Source organism: Aspergillus pseudotamarii, assembly GCF_009193445.1.
Source record: "Aspergillus pseudotamarii strain CBS 117625 unplaced genomic scaffold BDV38scaffold_35, whole genome shotgun sequence".
NCBI lineage: Eukaryota > Fungi > Ascomycota > Eurotiomycetes > Eurotiales > Aspergillaceae > Aspergillus > Aspergillus pseudotamarii.
Genome location: NW_022475049.1, coordinates 271,315 through 289,604, shown reverse-complemented (window position 1 = coordinate 289,604; position 18,290 = coordinate 271,315). Strand labels below are relative to the sequence as shown.

Here is an 18,290-nt window from a genome sequence, read left to right as displayed (position 1 = left end):
GTGTCGATACATTTATATGTGAACAGATCAGGCGAGGCTATAGGAGTTTCTTCGGTGCATCTGAGTTTATTGTCGTATCAAGTCCGTCATTGGTCCAAAGTGGAAATCAAATCCCAATAGAAGGACGATGGGATTCACAGAGGTTGGACAATGTTGGAGATACAAAAACAGCATGTCGATCACATGGCCAACACGTGCTTCGAGCGAACCTTTTAGTCGAGCCACGAGATCAGATCCCTTACGAGTGTGAAGGTCGGACGGCGCACATGCCATAGGGTCAAAGAACTAGGCGTTATTGAACGGAGTCCCGGTTGCTATTATTTTCCAGGCCCAACAGGTGTATGTATGTATGTCTGGACAATGATCATGCAAAATCATACAAGCGCACCGAAGAACAACTATCAACGCTATATGGACATCATAAATGATGTGAAAACAAATCGAAGGTCTGCAAGCCTAATAGATGGCGAGGGTATTTGAACTTCAACCTAATAGTTCATCACAGGGCCACCATTCCCAGGCCCAGGCTTTTCTTCATACGGTCCATCATATCCAGTATAATCGTCTAACGATCTGTAGCCCTGAGGAGGCCCAGCATCGCGCCCACGGCCCCTCCCACGTTGCCCCCCTCGGTTTGGGTGCCCTCTACCTCTGGAACCGGACCCACGTCCACGTCCACGGTATGATCCACCACGGCGATGACCGTCCTCGTGATGATGGCGGCCACCATGGCGTGGGTTATAGGGTGCTGGCCTTCCTGATGATGGGCCTTCCTGGCCCGTTCCGCCTGCATTTTGGTATGAAGTGTCTTCATCACGATCTTGCTGGTGACGTCTCTTATGATTCTTATTCAAGAATTGACTCTCCCACTCTCCCTCATGGGGATTTTGTTCTTCAACACGCAAAACCATTTTCTCACCAACGACTGTTTCAAAAGTGAAAGCTTTATCAGCAGGCACGGGGTGCCAGTTTTGTATTTTGCCAGCATCAATAGGACGGGCACCTTTGCGCACCGCTAAGACTACCACGGGTTGTGGGTTTTCTGTGTAATACTTCTCTGTTGCTGGGACAGGAGTTAACCGAGCAGCCCAGACTCTATGTTCAAAGACTGCGGTGCCGGTAACCTTCCACTTGAGCTTCTTGCCAAGACCGCCAACCTTGTGTAGAATTGACCGAGGCGCAGGGCGAGGCGTGATTAGTATACTGTTAGCCATGTACTTAAGGTCATTAGAATCAGCAAGCCCCGAGGGCAGCATTGGGTTCAGTGTTTGACTGATCAAACGACTGGAGTCCGCATTGGATATGAGGTACCCGGTATAGAAGATGGTGCGCTTAATGCACAGTCGGCCGTACGGCGACTTGGTCCCATTGGCTGACCGGTTGCGGACAGCATCGTTATGGGAATTGATCATACGTTGTACTTCGGCTGTTTCAATCACTGGCGACAGAAACGCAGCCCCTTCCACTACCTGTATCACTTCCGCATTAACTGCTTTTCTGGGAGAGGGGTTTTGCGCGGTCTGAAACCTCCGGTTCAGCTGCTCAAAGAACTCTCGGAAATGTTTAACACTGGGTTTGCGTCAGAGGCAAAAGTGGTACAGAGATGGACATTACACTCACTGTTTCACACGGTCCTCGTAAACACGTATTTCGTCGGCCTGGTTATATGTGAGAATGAGGTCTTCAAGGAAAGATTGCTTGAACTCCATAGTAGTTGAGAACCGCTCGCTGTTTGGTCCAACTTCAGGCTTGAGGCAAATGAGGTCAAACTCCAGTTTCCTACTGTCCACTACACGCCTGATAAGGCTTGCAAACCCACTCTCGCCTCGGCCAGTAAGTAGCACTGTCAGCGCGTCTTTCTGCTGCATGCTGAGCTTGACCAATTGTACCTACGTCCTTATCAGTCAACATGTCAGTCTTAATTCAGTGTACGTGAGCCGCACGATTTGCTCATTCCACCATCCCTCCCAGCCCCGTGGTTCTTCTTTTTCAAGACCTTCCCCAGTGGCGGCAAGTAGATTCGGGTCATGCCACCATCCCCCGTTTGCGAAGCTCTCGTAGGCTTGAAGAAAACCGATGGTCGGCCCGTTCCATAACTGCGGATTCGGGAGAGGACTCTGGAATACTGAATGATATTAACCCCAAGACCCCCTACGGCGATCGCCATTATGCTGTTGCATAGTCTTACATGTGTTATCGAAGTCGTAGACATGGATCGCTTTCACTTGGGCCACGGCTGTTGTGCAGACGGAGGCAACAAAAGTTAGTATTGCCATACGGTATGAAGTGCAGGAAAACGATCACTCACGTGGCAGATCTCGATTGACTACTGACCACCGTCTTAAACCTGTAATAGTGCGGGAAGGGGAACGTTGATAATCCTGGGCCAGTGACCCGTTTGCCTGGCCGCGCGCCATTGCGGCAGAGTGGTTCGCAGCTACCACAGCTCTGGCAGACTTCATACTGTTGCGCTGACCTCTAAAATGCTCCTGGACCACTGAACCCGTTAGTGCATCTCCGTCGCCAAGCGTAGACTGGCTGTGTTGGTGACGGCGACCGGTTGTACGAGTCGACGAGCGAGGATCAAAGGTTCGTGGTGGAATTTTTGCCATGACAGCAGCCGACCGCAACGTGACCTCCGCCAACGACACTCCGACTGCCACGATGGACCGCCCTTGGAAAACCCCCATGAACAACAACTGGGAGAAAACTACTATCGCGGGCCCATCAGAGGCTCATCCGACACCAGATAATGTCGATCTGCAGCAGGAAATCATGCAAAAAACACAGGAGGAGGTAGCACAGGAGGAGGCGGATGGCAGTGTGGCCAACCCATGCGTCATTTGTCTGGAACTGATCTCAGAACCAGCCGTTGCGGTTCCCTGCAGACATGCGCATTACGACTTTCTCTGCCTTCTAAGCTGGTTAGAAAACCGTCGGATTTGTCCTCTTTGTATGATCCTACATAAGAAATTCAAGATTATTTTCTAATTCGAAGTCTAGGCAAGAGTGACGTTTCCGCCGTGGAATATGAGCTAGATAGCCCCCAAGGCCCGAAGGTCCATCGATTAGAAGCTCCGTCAGAAGCCCTCCCAAACCACACCACGTCCAGTTCCCGTCAACATTGTATCTACAATCGTCCGCGTCGTCCCCGGCCACAGGTTCATCGTCAAAATCCACCCTCGCGCGATGAAGAGGTGAGGCGGCGACAACATGTCTACCGCCACCGGCTTTATTCCCTGAGGGTCGGATCGAATCGTCTTTCGCAATACCAAGAACTGACGCCGGATAAGTTCAAGAATGACGAGGGGCTTGTTTCGCGTGCTCGTACCTGGATACGGAGGGAACTGCAAGTCTTCGACTTTCTACACCGTACAGAGGCAGGCTCGAGCCAGAGTCCAGTGGCTCGTCCGGGGCAGGCAAGACTCGAAAGCCGCCGAGGAAGTAACGCTGAATTCTTGTTGGAGTATATCATTGCGATTCTTCGAACCGTTGACATTAAAGGCAGTGCTGGGCAAGCGGAGTCTCTCTTGCAGGATTTCCTTGGCAGAGATAATGCGTGCTTGTTCTTGCATGAGTTGCAGGCATGGCTTCGAAGCCCCTATACATCACTATCGGACTGGGACCGCAATGTTCAGTATGATGATCCGAGCAGGAGGACAGCTTCATCTAGGTCTCGTCCAGAAGCTCGGTCGTCCGATCGTACAGCGACTCCGGTATACCGAAATAATGACCGTGTTGTTCGTGGGAGGGTTTCAAGACCACCGCCCTCTCGTAGACCACAATACTGGGAAAGATCTCGTGATGCCATGGCCCAAGCGCGAAGAATACAATACGCACGGGGCCGCTATATCCCTGATTGACGGTTATGCCACGCATAAAGTATTCTATATAAATTTGACGAAGTCACGAATCACATAGCATATCAAGCGGCTATATAGAATCAAACTGTGTATTATGTCTTCTAAGGTGGTATCTCTGAGTATGCCGTAGTCGTTTCTCATAATTGATGCTGGTGTTCACTAGCCATTGTGCTTTATCGCCTCCTACCGAAGCGCCCTGCGCCTCTGCCTTTCGAGTTCTTGTTTCTAAGTTTCAAGGACCGGTAATTAGCATGTGCCTCGGGATTAACCTTCCTCTCGCGAGGCTTAGTCTGTCTCTCTTTCACTTGAGGCTGGATTTTCTCCCGCTTCTCTGTTGGCGGCGGCTCTACAACCCCGATGGCATCCCTTATCCGTTCCGAAAAGCTTTTGCTTCTAGTGGGGGGTTTAGATTGTTCCTCGTAATCTGAGTCAGAATCAAGCTCCGGCTCTGATATTGAATGCAGCGAAGCAGCACCTGAAGCACCATCGGTCTCGTCGCGACTGGCACCCAGCTGCTGGGTCTCGGGCACCGCCGCCAGCTCATCATCACTTTGGTCCATACTCTCTGTGCCGTGTTCATCCTCTGACACTGGTAACTGTGACTCGCGTTTTGGCTTGGAGATAACCGGCTTCATGCGAACCCTGCGTGTCGTTCGCTTTTGGCCCTTCTTCTTGAACGTTGGTCCTGGATCCTGCTCGACAGTCTGACTGTCAGGCGCTTCCGTGTTCGTGCCAGCTTGCTCTGCTTCTATCTCGCGGAGTACATCCAACTCATTGTCCAAGCGTTCTTCTTCCATATCTCGTAGTCCTTGTACCAAAGCAGACAGTCCTTTGCCTACAAACTGGGGTCGCTTTCGTACATTGATTGGGCTCAAGCCTTCCCCAGTGGGGTTTGACGCAGCGTAGCGTGCTGAGTTGGATCGTCGCAAGAATGCTGGAGTCTCTGACTCCGGTGCTCCTTGACCAGCGTCGTTAGCGCTCGGCTGAGGTGAAGGCTCACGCCGAATCGCATCGTTCCGGTTGTCCATCATGGTCGCGTAACGCCATGTTGTCGGCGTCGCAAATAAAGCCGAAAGCATATAACTCTTGCTTGCAGAAGCAGGTGTCCGGTCACCTCGTGGACTGTCTTCCTCCTCTTCCTCTTCCTCCACAATGGTATCTAGTGTCTTTCTTTTCGATGGCGTCTGCGCCGCTGCCCCACGTACACTAGCCAGTCTTTCCGCCGTGGGTGTTGCCGTACTTCCGCCCGACTCAGATAATAGGTCGAAAAGACCCAACGCTTTTCCATCTCTTTGAGGGGTGGGTCCAATAGCTGTCTTCAACGGTGACGAGGACTGTTGATGCGTCGATGGACTGAATAGTCTGCGTAGCGCGGACGGAGAGTCATAAGGGTCGAATTCAGACGGATGCCCGCGCGGCTTGGAGGGGGTCGTGAAGAGTCCTTTTGCCGCTTTGCGGGGCGTGGATTCAAGGCGGGCCTCATGGGATTCAGGGGGTGATGCATGCTTGCGTTTCTTTGGACGCTCTTGTAAGTCAACAGAATTGGGATTGTGTTTCTTCTCGTATCGGGCTGATTTCTCCAGTGATTTCAATCGGGAGTATTCCTTATACTTGGCCGCTGGTACGGACAGAGAAGTTAGCCAATGACGCTAGCAAGAAAAGAAGCGAGTTGCAGGGTGACTAGGCCATTAGATACACACCAATTTCAGGCGCTTGTTTAATATCACTCCGATCCGCTTTTCGTCCCTCATTTGCGGCGGCGAAAGCCCTTTCCCAGTCCTTTAGTTCTGCACGGAGTTGCGCTGACTGCGCGGCGATATCGGAAACGTCAAGACTCGCCATTATGGCATATCGTCAAGATAAATTTTGTTTCTTTAAAAAAAAAACAAAGTTAGTGGACAGAATATACAAAAGAAATGCGGTTCAGTGTCAATGTTTATTGTAGTAACGAGACCGATGGCAACGGTGGTGGTAATAGCGGTTGGCAGTGCCAGGACTGGTAATCGGAGTCCCGCCGTTGGTTCCTTTTTTGTCGCGTGCGCGAAATCAATTAACGCGGCGTTTTATGACGTAACGTGTTTCGGTTTACCTACTTTGAACATCCGTACCATTATTATCATTATCCCATTAATATAATTTGATACTCTATAACAACCTCAACCACGTAGAACCATTGGACATCTCATCGCTACCAACTCATCAATCCCCGTTGCCTGTCAAACCCTCCTCTTAACTGAGACTCTGGGTGAACAACCTTTCCCTGCAATATGGTATAGTTGACAACTCCCTCACAATGCTCTGGCTTGACCCTTGCTAGCCAAATCATTTGCTCCGCTTGTTTTCGGTAAATCAGAACATTGGCTGCAAATTTGTGGCCGCCTACATGAGAAACAAAGAAGATTCCCACACCACCAGGGCGTTCGTCATCCGCATCACGATATAATCCGTGGGGTCGCAGATGTCGCTCCAATTCTTTCTTGATTAACGGAGCAGTGATTCCGCATCGGGCATCTCGCCGCTTATGAGAACAGAGAAGTACCACATAATCGTATTGGCATGGTCGAGACGACAATCGGGAATCAACTGATTGTCCTTTGGGAGCATCAATGAAGCCGTCAACCAGCTCTCTGACGTCGCTAGTGGTGACTGAATCCACGAAGGTGAATGAAGGCAGAAGCAGCACAGTATTCCCTTGCGTAGTCTGGTGATCGCCATCTGCCTCATGGTTCGGGTTACTGAGGTTCGATGCCGAGACCATAATTCGCTAGTTCTGTTAGATTGTATCAAAAGAGTGGGATTCATAGCAGATCCACTTACCCCATGTTTGGAATTATTCGAGCTGCTGTCAAAAGCTTCCATTAAACTGCCCTTTTCATTCTCGACCCGCTCCGTCCAGTCTGATTTCCCCGTGGCGACCAAGACATGCGTGTGGAACTCTTTAATGTGTCCGTAGAGTACCCGGGAGTTTTCGACCTTCACTTTCGACGGGAAATGTACCGTACAATCGGCACAATCGAGTTTGCAGTTCGGTCCGTCCTGTTTGGGATCTACCGTGGGGAAGATATAGTTGTCGTTACGACTGCCGAACGAGAGGAGTGACCGCAACATGTTTCTCTTTCCTTTCTTTCTTTCTTCTTTCTTGGTCGTTTCTAAATATGAGATAAGCCTCAGAATATACTCGGAAGCTGATATAAGGTGATGATTGACCGTTGGCGTGGTCAGTCTCGAGGCTGAAATCGAAGCTATATACTAATACAGAGTAGTAGCTCGGAGGTGCTCAAATCCCCGAGACCCGAGCATTATCGCCGAGAAACTTCTGCATGACAGGCGATTCAGGAAGCAGCTCCTTCGCCGATGATTTAGTGGCGTGTCATAGCTTATGATAGTTACATTGCTGCCTTGTGAGATCATTTGTATTGAATCATAGTTATACTTCTTCTAAGCCATAGAGTCTACTATTTTACTAGCCTAATGGTAGTTCAAATGCCAAGCCGTCAATGGCACGTTGATATTGCTGATTGAAAAATTGACCCGTGATTAGGGTTCAGAGTATGAACTATTTTTGGTTGCTTCTGGGTAATTGTGATGGAGTTGATTCGGGCGCAGCCGCAATGGACCTAGTAGGGTTATGAGCATGGACTCTAAGATAGAGTTAGAATGTTCTTAGAAGCAGGTAGGGGTCTGAGAGTGGACGGTACAATCCATATTCAGCAGCAATACAGAGTACAATGGATCCATAAGTAGTAGGTGTGAAACCAAGTGGGATACTGCGGATGCCGAATGGGGAATCTGCGGTTCCTGAATCGGGTCAATTTGACCCCACTTAAGCTTAACCTTTTCAAGCCTTTTTTTCCCTTGTCCTTTTCTATTCTTGCCGCTTTTTCAGGCACCAGGGTTTCAGTTACATATCAAATCGAATCGTGATATTCAATAATGTTGGAGCCTAACTAGGCTAAATAAAAACAAAAAAAAAAGTCAAAAGATAAAAATAAGAATCAATATAATCAAAAATACGTTCCCACTACTACGTAGTAATTCGCAAAAATAGGGTAATATGCGGTAGACTTTCCCCGAAACGGAGATGATGACCGGGTGGGCCAACAACACGTAAGCCGACGAGTGAAATTGCTTATCAAACACCAGATCTCCGACTGAACCGAATGTACGGCCGGGAAAGTTAGTCTGACCGAGGAACCTCCCCCCCAGTAAAAGATTTGGGAGCAAGGAACAAGACCAGCAAAAGGACTAAGATGTCCACCTCGAACAGATTCGTGCCGTTAGCAATCGTTCTACAAGTCTCTCGATCATGACGGATGTCCCACCACCACCACCGCCGCCGGGGGCTCCAGACCCGGAGCCTCAACCGGAGCAACGGGTACGCAAGAGGCGGCGACGGACGATGGCCTGCGTGCAGTGTCGTAGCAGAAAGCTCCGCTGTGATAGGAAGCTTCCTATGTGTAGCCGTTGTGAGAACAGCAAAACCGCCATCAATTGCACCTATGAGAAAGAATTCCTTTGGCAACAACCCAATACGGTTGTTACGCCCGCTTTCTCCGAGCGTGGTCCCACTAGTACAACCATCTCTCAAGCCGCGCATCTTGCTCGGGTTCATCCTACCCCGGACTCGGCGTTAAGCTCTATAACTCGGTCTCAACAGACGTCTTCGGATACGCGCCCCGCTCTAGAGAAACGTGACCGTTTCCTGGAGACCGTCCTAGGGGCCCCGAAGGCCGCCGTCAATCAGGAACCGTACGTGAATACTGAGCTGCTACACCGTTCGAAATATCCTGCCGGCGTAAGTCATCATGCAGCGCCATTGCACCGCCACGGGGACGATGAGGATCCCGCGTCTCCCTCACAACAGCTCGATATCTCTCCCAGAATCATGATGCGAGGAAAGGAAACAAAGACTCGCTTCAACGGGTCTGGGATCTTCGCCAATCTGATCGCTCAGGTTTGTCATACTCTAATCCCCGGCGTCGCGTAGCGTTGGAGCATCATAGTTGACCAGAATTCTAGTTTCCGGATATTAAATCGTTTGCGGAGGAGATACGAGTCGCCAGTCCGCAACTGTCCGCGCTACGACCCGATCTGGCGAGGGTGAAGAGAGGTCTCTGGAAGCGGAAGCCTCTCAATACACCTTTCCCAGAACCCACGACGCTGTCACTCACCCAGATGCTCCCGTCTCGCCGTGTGGTTGATGACTTAATCGTGCTATATCTGACTTATTTCGAAGCTGCGCACCGTGTCCTTCATGTCCCGTCATTTCTCAAGGAGCTTGATGAATTCTGGGCACAACGGGACAACCCCGATTTTGTATCCCCTCACTTCGTGGTCCAACTTCTCCTGGTTCTGGCTTGTGCTTGGAACCTGGCCGACTTGGATACACTACAGTTGAAAAATGATAACGAATCGGATTTGACTTGCTACACGGCAATCGAGTGGGTCCTCCACGCAGAGAGATGGATTGAGAACTCTCACATCAAGAGGCCTGATATTATGGCGTTTCGACTTTATATTCTACTACTTATTGCGAAGAATGCCCATGGAATGAAGCGCAGCAAGGCCTGGCTTGATACCGGGACACTGATCAAGCAAGCTATGTTAGCAGGGTACCACCGGGATCCCAGCAGGTACACGAAGATCTCTCCGTTCAACAAGGAGATGCGCCGGCGGATATGGGCCACGATTCTCGAGCTTGATCTGGAGGTTTCGCTTGAACGAGGGATGCCGCCTTCCTTGCAATACGGAGATTATGATACGGCTCCAGCACTCAACCTCAATGATAATGAACTACAGGACACCAGCGAAGAACTCCCGGTCGAGAGACCACTAAATGAGATGACCGATTGCTCATTCCAATCCGTCTTGATACAGTCCCTTCCGTTGCGACTTAAGGCGTGCAAACTGATGCATTCTCCGCGAATAAGCTGCTGCTATGAGGAAATACTTCATATGGACTGGGAGTTGAATAGATATCTTTCACAAATCCCTTCCTGGACGTTATCGGAAGGGGAGGATTTACAAACGCAGCACAAGATCATCCTGATAAGATCTCTCCTACAAACTAAGATTGGCCATAGCCTTTTATCCATCCACACACCATTTGCCATCGAAGCTCCACAGGAAACCCTCTTTGCACCATCCTCTCGGATTCGCCTGGAGGTGGCCACCATGATTTTGTCTACACAGAAACAGCTACATGAGACCTCAAGACAGCTATCCCTCTCGATTCTGGGAGATTGGACTGTGCAGGCCTACTGTTCAGTATGTCAATTACTTCACGCCAGCACCAACAATCAAGGTAGGCTTCTAAGAAAATGCAGCATGATGATAGAACTAGGCTAAAGGCACAACAGCTTCTTCCCGGACGTCTCTGCCCCAGACACTGCCCGGTCTGCCAGAGTCCTTGATCACGCTAGTGGAGATGACCTTGACCTGTCTGGAGACACAACTCCTACTGGTGGTAAAAGGCGCCAAGGAGTATTTTTTCATGTCAACTATCTTAGCTTTAGTGAAGGCAAGATTATGGCCAGCGCAGGCGACTGTCTACAAGCAGGAGGTTGTAGACCGAGTAATCTTTTTCGCTCAAACACTTTTCACGCGACATGCCAATTGCGATCATCTGGGGGAATTGGGCATGGGGGGTTTTAAAACCAGTCAGGTTCGTGATGCTAACACTTCTCTTGTTCGTCATGCGGAAGAGTCTAACTTGAGTACTGAGTATAGGTTCCAGTCTTGAACCCGAGCTCTGGGATGGCACAGCCTTTCGTTCCTAATATGAACATGCTACCACCAACAAACTTTGGCATCACGGTAAGATCAATAGTCACGGCTCGAATGAATTTTGCTAAGATTATAACAGCAATCTGGGGAACTAGATCCTTTCCTTGATGCATTTGACTGGGGGGATCTTACAGGCATCACCTTCGAAGGATACTAATATATACGAGGTACCAGTTGAAGAGCTCAGCGATCAGCCGCTGAGACACAAAATCCATTGCAACCACTGCCCATGAAAATAAAGCCTAGCAACTGGCCTGGCCCATTTTCTCAGCAATGACAACCTGCCTGACAGAGGCATTTTGCGAGTCATGTGGCTATGCTATGGACTTCGTCCATCGACAGACAAAGCAATATACTAACGAGGCGCTTGGATATTAAACCTAGTACAATACACTCCTGTCTATATCTACTGTAAGCGAAACATCATCTCTTCACTATACCTGTCCGTGGAGCGCAGTTATATGGGCGCAACTGTACTGCTATCATACCGGATGTACAAATATATGACATTTTATATGCTTCACTTGGCATAATATAATGGCTAGTTTACTATATTAGCGGTAGCCAGTCTTTTTACCAATAATGTATCCTCAATGTAGAAATACACCTAATCACACGATCTCAACCTACAGACTTCTATTCCCAGTATTGTTGATATAATTAGTCCTGCCCACCAATTTACTGCATCTTCTTTATACCACCGTACCCTACCCGATATGTTTCTTGCACTATCCCGGATGTTCGATTATATTTTACTAGAATCAAGAACTTACAATTACGTGTCCATGGCCTGCTGTGGGACAGCAACCTTGCACAAAATTTAAACCTGAACCATGCTCGTAATTAGTAGACCACCAGGAGCCTAACATATTGACTAGACTAAAGCACATCCAATAATAGGGCCCATCATTTGTTAGTTTCAGGCATATAGGTACGAGTAAACATGACCCGTAGAATCTAAGGAATCTCAACCCTGCTAGATCTCCCAGTTAGAGAAGTGGGTCTATTTAATCCCGTTTATGCTGTGGGTTACGGGCTGGATAGCCCTAGTAGCAGACAAGGCCTTTATCCTACCAAGTTGAGGTTGGTAGGGTTACGCATGGGGAACATCTTGTTCTCAGGGCCGTGGGGGTAACTAGGGTATGAAAATTCCTGCTTTGTACATGTCCTACTTGCATTATAGACTTCTCTGTGTACCGACTATGTGTCATGGTACGTGGGGTTTAAATGCTCTTGTTTGATTCCGAAATTCTTTTTAGATGCAACTCTAGATTGCTACTAATGCCATGATGTCTATACCTAAACATATTGGAAGAGGTACCCAATTTCAGCCTTGTGTTACATTCTTCCGAGTTGAACAGGGGTATTCCAATTGATGTAGCGGATAACGGACGTCTTAGCTTTCCTTACCTCTCGCACTCGGTGACTAGGGTCTTCGAAGTAGGACTTTCTGTATATCCCGGACTCATGGGGCCGTCTGGTGATTACTTGCAGTTATTAAGGGTTAGACTGCTTTTCTACGCCAATGATGTTGTTAAGGGTACGATCTGGGTATCACTGACTGAAACAAGATGAATCCGTGTCTACTATGGTTTAGACGACAGGGTGACATCCAATCTCGCGATGCATGATGACCAGCGCTACGCCGTGATTGTATGTACAGCCATTGGCAAATGAACACAGCATGAACTCCAGCTACCAATTATGCTCAAGTATCGGGAGGGTATCTGTACCGGTTACGAAAGTATGGTTGACATTGAAATCTAGTGAGATGGATGCATGTCAACAGAACGGTGGACTCTATTTCTTGGATCAGGGTAGACAAGGGCAGTCGATTGCCAAATCTGTGTTCATGGCAAGCGAATAAGCATGCATTGCGTTTAGAAGATACCTGTGCTTGTGTAAGTCAAGCATATAAGCAGGCGAAGTTCAGTCTGGTTCACTATTTTACCATTTCACGATTGGGGCTTGTGCATGTTTGCTTGGCCAGGTTGACTCGGATATCACCGAAAATATCCTGGAGGTAAGGTTATGTTTCTTAGTGAATAGGGGTAAGCAGAACACAGGAGGGGGTATGAGTAGTCAAGTATGCGCATGGAGGAATGGCATATATACACTCTACATTTATTCTAGGTTATAGAGAATCACTCATTGCACTTATTTAAGACGCAGAATTGCTAAAGCTCTACAAGTTGCTACTCCTTAGCACTTTCGAGTCATTTGACACATCCTCGTGTATGTCAGATTATTTCCCTCCCCAGCTAGTTCTAGTGTCTGGATATTTATCGAACCTTAGCCAGGTAAACAACCATGAAGCTCAACCTCGGCAGTACCTTCATCATCGCCCAAGCCGCCTTAGTCCTCTCGACCACAACTCCTAGCAACAACGGCCCTGCGGATGTAGACGGCAAATCACCTCCGGCGAGAGACCTATTCGCTCCGCAGAGTTGCTGGACCAAATCACCTTATGGCTGCTCGGATAGCAGATGGTGCTGGAAACAATGCGGCCCGAATGGGGAATGGTGTTGGCTAGCTAAAAATTGGGGAAGAGGTGAATGGAAGTTCTGTTCTCGCGCCTCTGATTGTGTCCCCGGTAGCGACAACAGTGATTGCGGTAAGGGAAATTGCAAGGCATGTGGTTGCAGTTGTTGAGTGGCCATGCACTGGATCTCTATGTATGTCGTGTTTACTGCATTTCTGTATAAGCCGTGTACCGAGTTCTAGTCCTTTGGTGCAACTATAAGGGGATTCAAGATCGTCGCTTGTACATGAAGTCTGTAGGAACCAAGGAACATATGCGCTTGGACACTCAGTTGGTTAAGTGCAAGCTGGAGTCTGGACAGCATATATACAAGCTAATGTAGGGTCAGGTTATCCGCGGATGACAGCATAGACGGTCTTGTGTCATGCCTCCCATAGTTTCTCGGCATTGTCTGGCCCCAGCTGTCGGCGCGCAGTGCCCCGACAGCCATCGGTCCAGAAAAGACCGATATACATTGTTGGAATCGTGCCATGCACCACCTGTAGCCCCATACCCCAGATTCTCCACATGGACCCTTGGCTTATATTGTGATGAAAGTTTACTAGTTATGGAGCAGCTCTACGGTGCTGTTGATGGCAGGGTATATCTACCTTCGGGCCGCTGTTCTATGAGTACAAGAGGCGCCTGCCTTGAAAAAGGATCGACACTCCGTTCAACATCACTGTGGAAGCTAGTTCCCTTCTTTAATTTACTATCTTACATGCCACGATGGTTGCTGCCGGTGACAGTGCTGGCCCTGGCTCGGGCTTGGACATTTCGTATGGAAAGCCTGGTAGGTCGAAGTTCAAGGTCAAGGCTCCCAAATTGTCCGATTGCTGAATGCATACCAGGATACAAAGGGCTTGTAGAACAACCATTTCTACTATTTCTATCCTTGTTCGCGAGCATCGGAGGTGTTCTCTTCGGGTGTGTCTTTCGGTCGAATCCTCGTAGCTACCTCAGCATGGACTAATTGTATACTCGCAGGTATGACCAAGGAGTCATCAGTGGGATTTTAGTGATGAACAACTTCGTTTGTGTTCCCCCCATGGAAAGTATATTCAGAGGTCCGCATCGCTGATATGCCATAGGCCAAGGAATTTCCCACACTGGCCAACAATTCGACACTCCAAGGTTGGTTGGTGTCTGTTCTCACATTGGGTGCCATGTTTGGTGCCTTGGTCAACGGCCCCATCGCGGATCGTCTCTCTCGACGTTGGTCTATCCTTCTCGCCAATATCATCTTCCTTATCGGATCCATTATCCAAGCTGCATCGGTCAATATACCAATGATCTTTATCAGTCGATTTATTGCAGGGCTGGCTATTGGTCAGCTCTCAATGGTAGTTCCTCTTTATATCAGTGAGCTAGCACCGCCCAATCTTCGGGGTGGGCTTGTTGCTCTACAGCAATTTGCAATTACGGGTGGTATTATGATAGCCTTCTGGTTGAATTTCGGAACCCAGCATATCGGTGGAACAGGGGACGGGCAATCATCCGCTGCATGGCGCTTTCCTCTCGCTCTGCAATGTTTATTTTCGTTAATTCTGGGATTTGGAACATTTTTCCTGCCATACACTCCCCGCTGGCTGGTGATGAAGAGTAGGCTTTTCAGGATAAACAGCATACCACAGAAGTGGCTAACAAAAGTGCAGACAGAGAAGATGAAGCAATGGCAACGCTCTCCCGCGTGCGTCGTGTCCCTAGAAGCGACAACCGCATCGTCAAGGAAATGCTCGAGATCAAGGCGTCAGCGATGTTCGATGATGAGACAACCGCCGCCATGTTTCCAGGAATCACCTCTCCTATTCGTCTAAGCTACGAAAGATACAAATCCCTTTTTACCTTTCGTCATTTGAACCGCCGGCTCTTGGTTGCTTGCCTCCTTCAATTGATCCAGCAGTTCACAGGTAAATCACTTCGTTACTTTTATACAAGTATGATAGGCTAACCTTACTCAGGGATCAATGCTATCATCTATTACGCACCTCAGATCTTCGGGAAGATAGGCTTGTCCGGTAGCTCTGTGGATCTCCTCGCGACCGGTGTAATTGGGATTTTGAACTTCCTCTGCACCATCCCGGCAATCATGTACATGGATCGCTGGGGTCGCAGAAAGGTCCTGCTTGCAGGTGCCGCCGGCATGGGCATCTCCCAGCTCATAGTAGCCACCCTCTATGCCGTATACAAGAGCTCCTGGGCCAGCAACAGGAGTGCTGGCTGGGCCACCGCAGTGTTTGTATGGCTGTACGTATGCAACTTTGCGTATAGCATTGGCTGCGTGAACTGGGTCATCCCCTCCGAAATCTTCCCACCTGGAGTCCGATCTCAAGCTGTTGGTATTGCGATCGGTACAAATTGGTTGAGTAATGTAAGTAGTTTCCCGTTATATTGCTGTTATGAACACTGACCTGTGGAACCAGTTCATTGTGGCGCTTATTACGCCTCGAATGCTAGAGTCGATTGAATTCGGCACTTTTTACTTCTATCTGGGTACGCTCTTCCCTGTAGTTATCTCTGCACATAGTACTGATTCACTGTAGCCTTTTGTGTCTTTCTAGCGATCTGGGTGTACTTCTTCCTCCCAGAAACAAACGGTGTGCCCATTGAAGAAATGGATAAGATTTTCGGCGGCAGCCAGGGGGAACAGGACGCGATACGCCTGGCGAATATTTACAGCCAGCTTGGTGTTGGCACTGGCTTTGATGGGAAGCAAGAGAAGGACACTGACAGTCATGTGGAAAATATTGAGGAACCATGATCACAGATGTTAGCATGTAAGCTCTAATATTAGTTAGGGAATGTATACTGTGCGATGTCAATAGTAACTGCCATGATTACTACGCGGAGTGGAATGTGGTGAAAAGCTGTTCACATAGATTGAGGACTGCCGAGACTACTTGAGATCGTCTAAACTTGCCTACTGGAAATTAGGGCTCATTCCAGGACGGAGCTGCAGATCGGTCGTATATCTTTGTTACACGCATCATCGACAGAACCAGCAGAAGCAACACCTAGACTTAATGCTGGATCTTCACATTGTCTACACACCCGTCAACCTTCGCCGACTTGTATCGGCTCACTGTGTCCCGACAGCTTCCACTACACCTGACCCTGGTTCTACCAGGATTGAAAAGAGAAAATAGAATTCACAATAGGACTTTCTTTTACTACTCCACTCCATTTCCCATCGGAGTATGTTCATGACAATAACCAGTACCACACCCGGGGCACAGTAGCCCGCAGCAAAGACTCGCTCGCTTCTCTGTTGGATCGGTAGACAGGCGCCCGTCAATGAGCCCCATGGGTCGACTTTACTCCACCTGTAACCATGCTGCCTTCAAATGCTGCTATCCTGGACTAGCTATAAGAAGCCATCATTTCAGTGATTCCGGCTATGTTGAACACCACACTAAAATCCTTAATTGCCATCCACAACCGTCAAAATGTCTATGACCGTCGCCGACTGTACAAAGATCCGCGAAGGGTTCCCGCGACCCTTCCCAGACACACCTACCAATGTCTTGGAGCAATTCAAAATGTCTGGGAAGGTAGCTGTCGTGACGGGGGCAGCGGATGGTATCGGCTATGCGGTGTCTGAGGCCATGGCGGAGGCCAACGCGAATGTTGCACTTTGGTATAATTCGTGAGTTATGGATTCATATAATAATACGAACGACAATGAGCTAATATAATGTGGGAAGAAATGATGCCGCTATCAAGAAAGCCGAAACTCTTGCACAAACTCATGGTGTTAAGGCCATTGCCTATAAAGTTGATAGTGAGTTGTCTACATGCTTGTTGATCGATACCTGCCGCTAACTTCGGTCTTATAGTCTCGGATGCCGAACAGGTGCAGGAGACCATTGCACAAGTCGTTCGAGACTTTGGAAAGATTGATGTGTTTGTTGCTAATGCTGGTAAGACCTTTAACGGAGAACACTACTACATTAGGGACAGTAAAGTTGACATTGAATAGGAATGGCTATCTCAAAGCCCATATTAGAGCAAAAGCTAGACGAATATCACAAGCAGATATCAGTCAATGGTAAGATTCCATTGCCCCCAGAATCAACTCCTACCATACTAAACGCCTGGTCCAGTCGATGGCGTTGTCTTTTGCGCCAAGTACGCCGGCGAAGTATTCCAGCGTCAAGGCAGCGGAAACCTGATCATAACATCCAGCATGAGCGCACACATCGTCAATGTGCCCACCGACCAGCCAGTTTATAATGGAAGCAAGGCGTTTATTACACATTTTGGAAAATCGCTTGCCCGTGAATGGCGGGAGTTCGCTCGCGTTAATGTGGTTTCGCCCGGCTTCTTCGACACTAAGATGGGCGCAAGCCCACTTGCGATTAACGAGGCATATCGTATGTCCTCTCTTGGCCGTCAGGGACATACCAAGGAAATCAAGGGCTTATACCTTTACCTTGCTAGTGACGCTTCTACTTATACTACTGGAAGCGATGTCATTATTGATGGAGGATACACGCTTCCTTGAGCGGATTTTAACATGGAATGAATAATTATAACCCACCTTTAGAGCTTTTAGAAAACGCTGCTCCATTTTTTCGCAAGATATGATTCTGAGCAAGCTGCGTAAAATAACGAAAACACACAGGAGTTCTACATCCACTATAACCTTCCCATTGCTCTTAATTTACAGCTTCTTCAGTATCGTTCCAGTACATCCGCATGCGACAGCGACCTTAGCAATGCCAAACATTACTTCCCACGGAAGGCTTTTCGTCATTTGTGCTAGACGGACAGATCCTCGGTTATGTCAAGATTGAGCACACTGAAGTTCTCGTCAGAAGTGCTTGACCCACCCAGTTACACTTCCGTCGGCCTTCTGTCGCCCGAACGCGGGTCCCACTAATAACAGAAGGAAAGCTTCAACGACACTTCTACTGAAGCACAACAATGATTAGCCGGCCTGTCAGCGCCGGAGAACTGTTCTCCGTAGGAATGCCCCGTGGGGTTTCACTGGTGCGGGATCGTCGTAGCCAGGGTGATGAACCTATTTAAACCCGTCATGGGTACAATGAAATGCCAGTATGTGATAGCAGTAGCCCTCTCTTCTTAAGGCGTGCCAATGCCTTTAGTACCTCCCCTTT

General features: G+C 48.7%; 7 protein-coding genes across 7 annotated transcripts; 4 read left to right on the top strand and 3 right to left on the bottom strand.

The window, feature by feature from the left end:
- Nucleotides 1-488: 488 nt before the first annotated feature.
- Nucleotides 489-2,462, bottom strand: BDV38DRAFT_272173 (rRNA 2'-O-methyltransferase fibrillarin-like protein; the record flags this gene model as incomplete). Its single annotated transcript, XM_032057441.1, has 5 exons — nt 489-1,569; nt 1,621-1,889; nt 1,944-2,125; nt 2,189-2,236; nt 2,309-2,462. The coding sequence occupies 5 exons, from the start codon at nt 2,460-2,462 to the stop codon at nt 489-491; spliced, it is 1,734 nt and encodes a 577-aa protein (XP_031912416.1).
- Nucleotides 2,463-2,664: 202 nt separating this feature from the next.
- BDV38DRAFT_284099 (RING finger domain protein) lies at nt 2,665-3,863 on the top strand (the record flags this gene model as incomplete). Its single annotated transcript, XM_032060192.1, has 2 exons — nt 2,665-2,953; nt 3,004-3,863. 2 exons carry the CDS (start codon nt 2,665-2,667, stop codon nt 3,861-3,863), a joined length of 1,149 nt encoding a protein of 382 aa, XP_031912415.1.
- Nucleotides 3,864-3,978: 115 nt separating this feature from the next.
- sld2 lies at nt 3,979-5,809 on the bottom strand. The gene is made up of 2 exons (XM_032051017.1): nt 5,564-5,809; nt 3,979-5,481 (listed from the first exon to the last, which is right to left on the bottom strand). Exons 1-2 carry the CDS (start codon nt 5,703-5,705, stop codon nt 4,037-4,039), a joined length of 1,587 nt encoding a protein of 528 aa, XP_031912414.1. The 5' UTR covers nt 5,706-5,809; the 3' UTR covers nt 3,979-4,036.
- Nucleotides 5,810-5,980: 171 nt separating this feature from the next.
- Nucleotides 5,981-7,058, bottom strand: BDV38DRAFT_249885 (sucrase/ferredoxin-like domain-containing protein). The gene is made up of 2 exons (XM_032054905.1): nt 6,681-7,058; nt 5,981-6,627 (listed from the first exon to the last, which is right to left on the bottom strand). The coding sequence occupies exons 1-2, from the start codon at nt 6,969-6,971 to the stop codon at nt 6,052-6,054; spliced, it is 867 nt and encodes a 288-aa protein (XP_031912413.1). The 5' UTR covers nt 6,972-7,058; the 3' UTR covers nt 5,981-6,051.
- A 1,005-nt stretch (nt 7,059-8,063) lies between these two features.
- On the top strand, nt 8,064-11,178 carry BDV38DRAFT_249884 (putative C6 transcription factor). The gene is made up of 5 exons (XM_032054904.1): nt 8,064-8,817; nt 8,883-10,167; nt 10,223-10,527; nt 10,593-10,679; nt 10,729-11,178. The coding sequence occupies exons 1-5, from the start codon at nt 8,170-8,172 to the stop codon at nt 10,804-10,806; spliced, it is 2,403 nt and encodes an 800-aa protein (XP_031912412.1). The 5' UTR covers nt 8,064-8,169; the 3' UTR covers nt 10,807-11,178.
- Nucleotides 11,179-13,899: 2,721 nt separating this feature from the next.
- BDV38DRAFT_284095 (sugar porter family MFS transporter) lies at nt 13,900-15,931 on the top strand (the record flags this gene model as incomplete). Its single annotated transcript, XM_032060191.1, has 8 exons — nt 13,900-13,963; nt 14,022-14,097; nt 14,158-14,203; nt 14,262-14,772; nt 14,826-15,080; nt 15,132-15,541; nt 15,594-15,663; nt 15,714-15,931. 8 exons carry the CDS (start codon nt 13,900-13,902, stop codon nt 15,929-15,931), a joined length of 1,650 nt encoding a protein of 549 aa, XP_031912411.1.
- Nucleotides 15,932-16,616: 685 nt separating this feature from the next.
- Nucleotides 16,617-17,674, top strand: BDV38DRAFT_284094 (putative short-chain dehydrogenase; the record flags this gene model as incomplete). The annotated part of the gene is made up of 5 exons (XM_032060190.1): nt 16,617-16,816; nt 16,875-16,951; nt 17,007-17,090; nt 17,150-17,218; nt 17,274-17,674. 5 exons carry the CDS (start codon nt 16,617-16,619, stop codon nt 17,672-17,674), a joined length of 831 nt encoding a protein of 276 aa, XP_031912410.1.
- Nucleotides 17,675-18,290: the final 616 nt, after the last annotated feature.